Genomic DNA, 8,154 nt, shown 5'->3' with positions numbered 1-8,154 from the left:
CCTCAGGTATGACACTAGATGTTTTTTGCATTTGTCAGATTATTTTATACAAACGGCTTATTGTGTATTCCAGCAACCTACACACACACACACAAATCACTTTCCTGACCCTTCACTGTTCCTCGCTATTGAATGAATACCAGATCAGTATCATTAGGGGACATAAATCAGGTTTGGCAGGATATACCCAAAATAACAAGCTGTGTGTCTGTGTAGAGAAACAGTGATGAATTCAATGATGCAGTGACCTCTGACCCACCGTTAGCATAAGCATTTACTTCCTAATTTACTGTAGTACATCCCAGATGAATAATAATTTAAGAAATTCAATGAAATAACACTAAATGTGCTACAAAAATCTCATCCACTGTGCTTCAGAAGCTCCTGGAAGAAGATCTGAGCGCAGAAATCCCTCAAACTCTGACTGAAATGTACATCCACTACCTGCTGATTCAGATCAACATAAGGAACCAGAAGTATGAAGAGAAAGATCCAGAGAAACTCCTGCAGTCCAACAGAGATGCTCACTGCTCAACAATCACCTACATGCTTCAGATGTCAGAGGAGCCGCTGGATGAGCTGGACCTCAAGAAATACAACACATCAGATGAGGGGAGAAGAAGACTGGTACCAGCTGCGATCAACTGCAGAAAAGCTCTGTAAGTGTTAAATAATTTTATTATTTAAAGTCACTTCTGAATTAAATTAGTTTTTGTTGTTGTGATAATACATCTTGAGTGTATTTTACTTATTTTCACAGTAGGAAGTCAACTAAAATGAGAAAACAAACAAATAGCCACGTTTTAACGAAAACAAAGTAAATAAAATATTAAAAATTAGTAATAAAGGGATGAATTAATAAAAAACATACATGAACAAATTAAAAATATATAATTTTGTATTATCTTTTTTATGCATGTAGAGTGTGGTAAATTGTGGCAATGTGTGGTGTTGTCACAAATCAGGCCTCTGTGGCTCTCTCCGACCGCCACCGGAGGGCACCCTCTCCTGAATACTAGCATTCATGGACTCCATTTCCCATACACCCCGTACCTGGGACTGATTACTGGCACAGGTGTTTCCCCTTAGCTTCCCCATTTAAGCTGCATCCGGACTCTTAGTTTTCGTGAAGTCTTGTTTTGCCACGGCTAACATCTCTGAGCGTTTATCCCGTCTATTTGATCTCTCGTGTATTATCTTGGATTGTTCATTCTAGTGTGATTCTCTGCCACCTTCCCCGACCCTCGCTCTGTTACTGTTTACTCTCCTGGATTGTCCCTGTTGTTCCTGACGCCGTTGATTGATTACTGCCTGTTTGACTCTGCTATTTATTTAATAAAAGCTGCAAATGGATCCGCACGCCTCTGACCCCTCATTACACAAGACTTCACCGAACACAGATCCAGCAGCTCTTTATAAGCTCACCACTGAGGTTTCTGCCCAAGCCTCCATGTTAGCGTCTCATCAACAACAGCTGTAACGACTCACCTCGCTCACGGAAGAGATGGTGAGGACGCTACAAGCCCTTCGCGTCACCATGCCTGAGCCCAACATTCCTCCATCCGTTCCGTCACAAACTATTCCCAGTCCCAGTCACTCGTCTACCAGCCCACATCTGGCATTTCCCGAGAAATTCGACGGCTCACCGGAAAGATGTAAGGTCTTTCTATTACAATGCTCCATGTTTGTAAATCAACAACTGCAGTTATACCCCACCGAAGATAGTCGGGTTTTGTTTGTTTGCTCATTGTTGACTGGACGAGCTCTGGACTGGGCCACTGCTGCTTGGGAGGGGAGACGGGTGTCATTTCCATCATTTGACTGCTTTCTGAGACGTTTCTGCAAGGTTTTTGAGAATTCAGCGGGCGGAAAGGAGCCTGAAGAACAGTTACTCGCTCTACGACAAGGACGAAGCACAGCTGCGGATTATGCTCTCTCATTCCGCACCCTCGCATCACAGTCAGGATGGGAGGACGAACCACTTAAACTGCTGTATCGCAAGGGACTCACTGCCGAGTTAAAGTCAGTACTCGCCTGCCGTGACGAGGGGAAGACCCTCGAACAATTAATTGATCTCTCCATTCGCATTGATAATTTAATGTGTGCACGACATGCCCCTCGCCACATTCCTGTGTATACTCAAGCGGTCACAGTTTCCTCTGAATCGGAACCCATGCAGATTGGTTTCACTCGCCTCACAAATGAAGAACGAGAGAGAAGAATTCGTAATCATCTCTGTCTCTACTGCGGTCTATCCGGCCATCTGAGAGCCTCTTGTCCTACTCGTCCTGCTGCTCGAAGTTCCGCTACGGTGAGTTCTACTCCTGATTCCATTAACTGGCTAGAAGTTCCCATTGCTCTAATGTTTAATGGTAAATGTACAGAGACCGTATCTCACTGGAGTCCAATCAGAGACTCTTACAGGATCTACTGACACACACAGAGAACAGCTCAGAGAGCATCAGGAAAACCACACAGTTCATTAAAGAGAAGATCAAAGATGGACATGGACTCTCCACTGAAAGATCCATCAATCTGTTCCTCTGTCTGCTGGAAGTGAAAGATCAGACTCTGTCCAGAGAGATTCAGGAGTTTGTGAAGTCAGACAAGCACTCAGAGAAGAAACTCTCTCCTGCTCACTGCTCAACAATCACCTACATGCTTCAGATGTCAGAGGAGCCGCTGGATGAGCTGGACCTCAAGAAATACAACACATCAGATGAGGGGAGAAGAAGACTGGTACCAGCTGCGATCAACTGCAGAAAAGCTCTGTAAGTGTTAAATAATTTTATTATTTAAAGTCACTTCTGAATTAAATTAGTTTTTGTTGTTGTGATAATACATCTTGAGTGTATTTTACTTATTTTCACAGTAGGAAGTCAACTAAAATGAGAAAACAAACAAATAGCCACGTTTTAACGAAAACAAAGTAAATAAAATATTAAAAATTAGTAATAAAGGGATGAATTAATAAAAAACATACATGAACAAATTAAAAATATATAATTTTGTATTATCTTTTTTATGCATGTAGAGTGTGGTAAATTGTGGCAATGTGTGGTGTTGTCACAAATCAGGCCTCTGTGGCTCTCTCCGACCGCCACCGGAGGGCACCCTCTCCTGAATACTAGCATTCATGGACTCCATTTCCCATACACCCCGTACCTGGGACTGATTACTGGCACAGGTGTTTCCCCTTAGCTTCCCCATTTAAGCAGCATCCAGACTCTTAGTTTTCGCAAAGTCTTGTTTTGCCACGGCTAACATCTCTGAGCGTTTATCCCGTCTATTTGATCTCTCGTGTATTATCTTGGATTGTTCATTCTAGTGTGATTCTCTGCCACCTTCCCCGACCCTCGCTCTGTTACTGTTTACTCTCCTGGATTGTCCCTGTTGTTCCTGACGCCGTTGATTGATTACTGCCTGTTTGACTCTGCTATTTATTTAATAAAAGCTGCAAATGGATCCGCACGCCTCTGACCCCTCATTACACAAGACTTCACCGAACACAGATCCAGCAGCTCTTTATAAGCTCACCACTGAGGTTTCTGCCCAAGCCTCCATGTTAGCGTCTCATCAACAACAGCTGTAACGACTCACCTCGCTCACGGAAGAGATGGTGAGGACGCTACAAGCCCTTCGCGTCACCATGCCTGAGCCCAACATTCCTCCATCCGTTCCGTCACAAACTATTCCCAGTCCCAGTCACTCGTCTACCAGCCCACATCTGGCATTTCCCGAGAAATTCGACGGCTCACCGGAAAGATGTAAGGTCTTTCTATTACAATGCTCCATGTTTGTAAATCAACAACTGCAGTTATACCCCACCGAAGATAGTCGGGTTTTGTTTGTTTGCTCATTGTTGACTGGACGAGCTCTGGACTGGGCCACTGCTGCTTGGGAGGGGAGACGGGTGTCATTTCCATCATTTGACTGCTTTCTGAGACGTTTCTGCAAGGTTTTTGAGAATTCAGCGGGCGGAAAGGAGCCTGAAGAACAGTTACTCGCTCTACGACAAGGACGAAGCACAGCTGCGGATTATGCTCTCTCATTCCGCACCCTCGCATCACAGTCAGGATGGGAGGACGAACCACTTAAACTGCTGTATCGCAAGGGACTCACTGCCGAGTTAAAGTCAGTACTCGCCTGCCGTGACGAGGGGAAGACCCTCGAACAATTAATTGATCTCTCCATTCGCATTGATAATTTAATGTGTGCACGACATGCCCCTCGCCACATTCCTGTGTATACTCAAGCGGTCACAGTTTCCTCTGAATCGGAACCCATGCAGATTGGTTTCACTCGCCTCACAAATGAAGAACGAGAGAGAAGAATTCGTAATCATCTCTGTCTCTACTGCGGTCTATCCGGCCATCTGAGAGCCTCTTGTCCTACTCGTCCTGCTGCTCGAAGTTCCGCTACGGTGAGTTCTACTCCTGATTCCATTAACTGGCTAGAAGTTCCCATTGCTCTAATGTTTAATGGTAAATGTACAGAGACCGTAGCATTGATAGATTCGGGGGCTGCGGGATAGTTGTCTTTTGGGCGGTTTGCCAATACTCATAACCTCCCTCTTTCTGTGTCTCTCCTCTGAATCGGAACCCATGCAGATTGGTTTCACTCGCCTCACAAATGAAGAACGAGAGAGAAGAATTCGTAATCATCTCTGTCTCTACTGCGGTCTATCCGGCCATCTGAGAGCCTCTTGTCCTACTCGTCCTGCTGCTCGAAGTTCCGCTACGGTGAGTTCTACTCCTGATTCCATTAACTGGCTAGAAGTTCCCATTGCTCTAATGTTTAATGGTAAATGTACAGAGACCGTAGCATTGATAGATTCGGGGGCTGCGGGATGGACGTCCTTTGGGCACAGGACAGGTCAAGTTCATCACCAAGGATCTGTGTCTCTGAACTGGCATACTTCACACGGAAACCATCCGCCTATTCGCCATTGAATCTCCTCAGAATCCCATCATCCTTGGCCTGCCCTGGCTAGAAAGACACAACCCCTGAATTTCATGGACAAGTCAAGTCAAGTCACCTTTATTTATATAGCGCTTTTAACCTCTTTATTCACTGCTACGAATTGATGGCAGTCATATAAGTACGATTTGAACCATGCTAATGCACTTCCATTAATGCCAACAAAGTTTTCTAGTCTATGCAAAAGAATGTTGTGGACAACTAAACAGATTCTACAATTGTCTGACTCCTGCCAACAGAATTGTTTGCTCACTAACCTATCGCACTCCTCTCCACGACCAGCCCAGATAACAGATGATTCACCGGTTCCGGGAGTACCCTCTGAGTACCATGACCTCGCTGATGCTTTCGGTAAGACCAAGGCCTCACAACTTCCTCTTCACCGACTCAGTGACTGCGCTATCGATCTTCTTCCAGGATCAAGCCCATCTAGAGGTAGAGTTTTCCCACTATCGCAATCAGAATCTGAGGCCATGAAGGCATATATTGAGGAGGAGCTGTCAAAGGGGTTCATTAGACCATCCACCTCACCTGCGTCAGCTAGCTTTTTCTTTGTCAAGAAGAAAAAGGGAGGTCTCCGACCATGCATTGATTATTGCAGTCTCAATGATATAACAGTCAAATTCCGTTACCCTCTACCTCTAGTCCCAGCAGCTCTGGAGCAACTTCGCACTGCTAAATATTTCACCAAGCTCGACCTTCGCAGCGCCTACAATCTGATTCGCATTCGGGAGGGAGACGAGTGGAAGATGGCTTTCTCGACAACGTTAGGGCACTATGAATATCTTGATATGCCGTTCGGATTGGTCAACAGTCCTTCAGTCTTCCAAGCTTTCATTAATGATGTTATCCGTGACATGCTGAACCAAGGGGTCATAGTCTATATTGATGACATCTTGATTTATTCGGATACCCTGGACTCCCATGTGCAGCACGTGCGGGCAGTTCTTCAGAGGCTCATTGATAATCAACTATATGCCAAGATTGAGAAATGTGATCAGCACCATTGCAGCACCTCTCACCTCCATGCTAAGAGGAAATAAACGCCGTCTACTCTGGTCATCATCTGCCACCATGGTATTTCAACAGCTAAAGGAACATTTCACCTCCGCGCCCATTCTTCACCATCCTGACCCTGAATTAGAGTTCTTCGTGAAGGTGAATGGATTCAACACAGGCATCGGAGCCATACTCTCTCAGCGTCAGGGAAACTCAACTCTGCTGAGCAGAACTATGATGTAGGAGATCGGGAACTTCTAGCCATGAAAGCAGCCTTGGAGGAATGGCGTCACTGGTTGGAGGTGGCCAAACTTCCCTTTGTTGTTCTTACGGATCACCGCAACCTCGAGTACCTCAGATCGGCCAAACGACTCAATCCACGGAAGGCAAGATGGTCCCTATTTTTCGCTCATTTCAATTTCAAAGTAACCTATCGTCCTGGCTCAAAGAATTCTAAGGCAGATGCTCTCTCCAGGCAGTTCGAATCAGCTCAGATCCCACCATCCAAGGAACCCATAATCCCCTCTAACCTCATTCTCACTCCTGTTCAATGGGACATTATGACAGAAATTGCAGAGGCCCAGATCAGTGAACCCCCTCCGCCAGAATGTTCTCCTGATCGTACCTATGTTCCTCCTAGCCTTCGTCATCGTGTGATGCAATGGGTCCATAACTGCCCCAGCGCAGTTCACCCAGGAATTACGGCCACCATTCAACTCATCTCTAACCGCTTCTGGTGGCCCACTCTCCAAGCGGATACCATTAATTTTGTTCATCAGTGTACCATTTGTAACGTCTCCAAATCTTCCCACCTGCGCCCAGCAGGTCTTCTTCAGCCACTTCCTGTTCCCCGACGGCCATGGTCACACATAGCCATAGACTTTGTCACTGATCTCCCCAGCTCAAGGAACTATACCACCATCCTAACAGTAATTGATCGTTTCTCCAAGGCATGCCGTCTCATATCCCTAAGTAAACTCCCCACAGCCTTTGAAACAGCAGAGGTACTCTGCTGTACTATTTTTACGGACTCCCTGAGGACATTGTTTCGGATTGTGGCCCTCAGTTCACTTCCCGAGTTCTCATATCCCTAAGTAAACTCCCCACAGCCTTTGAAACAGCAGAGGTACTCTGCTGTACTATTTTTACGGACTCCCTGAGGACATTGTTTCGGATTGTGGCCCTCAGTTCACTTCCCGAGTTTGGTCCGCGTTCTGCCAACACCTCAACATTAACATCAGTCTCACCTCTGGATACCACCCACAGTCGAATGGCCAGGTAGAGAGATTAAACCAAGAGCTTACCCGCTTTCTGCGTGCCTATTGCCATCAGAATCAGAACGACTGGAGTCGCTTCCTCCTGTGGGCGGAATACGCACAGAATTCTCTCCGCAAACCATCCACCGGCCTTACGCCTTTTCAATGTGTACTCGGTTTCCCACCACCCCTGTTTCCCTGGTCCGGAGAACCCTCAGAGCTCCCTGCCATCAACGACTGGCTCCAACGAAGTGAGGAAACATGGAATGCTGCTCATGTGCACCTCCAACGCGCCATCCGCAGGGTCAAGGAACAGGCCGACCGTCACAGGAGGTCAGGTCCCGCTTACACCCCAGGACAATGGGTCTGGCTCTCCACAAGAGACCTTCGCCTTCGGCTCCTGTGCAAGAAGTTGAGTCCCAGGTACGTGGGTCCATATAAAATCATTAGACAAATCACACCTGTATCTTACCGTTTGGCTCTTCCCTCAAGTTATCGTATCTCACCCACCTTTCATGTTTCTCTGCTTAAGCCCGCCGGTTGTCCGAGAGGAGAGCGGGACCAGGAGGAGGCCGTGAACGAGAGTCCCCCTCCCATCATTGTGGATGGCAAGGAGGCGTACCAGGTGCAGGAAATCCTGGACTCCCGACGCCGGGGCAGGTTACTGCAATACCTCATTGACTGGGAGGGGTATGGTCCTGAGGAGAGATCGTGGGTTAATTCTCAGGATATCCTGGACCCTTCACTCACTACTGAATTTCATAGAACCCATTCTCGCAAACCAGCCACTCGCTCCCGTGGAAGGCCTCGGCGTCGTTCTCCTCCTCGCTTCAGGAGCCGCTCGCAGGGGGGGGGCTCTGTCACGAATCAGGCCTCTGTGGCTCTCTCCGATGGCCTCCGGAGGGCACCCTCTCCCGAG

The 8,154-nt window shown here is 46.9% G+C and overlaps 1 protein-coding gene across 1 annotated transcript in view; it reads left to right on the top strand.

Annotated features, from left to right (window-relative positions):
• The first annotated feature begins 1,504 nt into the window (after positions 1–1,504).
• Positions 1,505–8,154, top strand: part of LOC107685901 (NACHT, LRR and PYD domains-containing protein 12-like) — a 23,009-nt gene continuing 16,359 nt past the window's right edge. The window contains exons 1-3 of the mRNA XM_016482633.1: positions 1,505–1,655; positions 1,863–2,022; positions 2,385–2,771. Of these exons, the coding sequence (XP_016338119.1) occupies positions 1,505–1,655; positions 1,863–2,022; positions 2,385–2,771 (698 nt within the window). The remainder of the gene's footprint in view (positions 1,656–1,862; positions 2,023–2,384; positions 2,772–8,154) is intronic.

The sequence above is a fragment of the Sinocyclocheilus anshuiensis genome, unplaced genomic scaffold, assembly GCF_001515605.1.
Source record: "Sinocyclocheilus anshuiensis isolate Anshui unplaced genomic scaffold, SAMN03320099.WGS_v1.1 scaffold1074, whole genome shotgun sequence".
Taxonomy (NCBI): Eukaryota; Metazoa; Chordata; class Actinopteri; order Cypriniformes; family Cyprinidae; genus Sinocyclocheilus; species Sinocyclocheilus anshuiensis.
The sequence above is the reverse complement of the archived record's forward strand: the minus strand, read 5'-3'. Positions and strand labels throughout refer to the sequence as shown.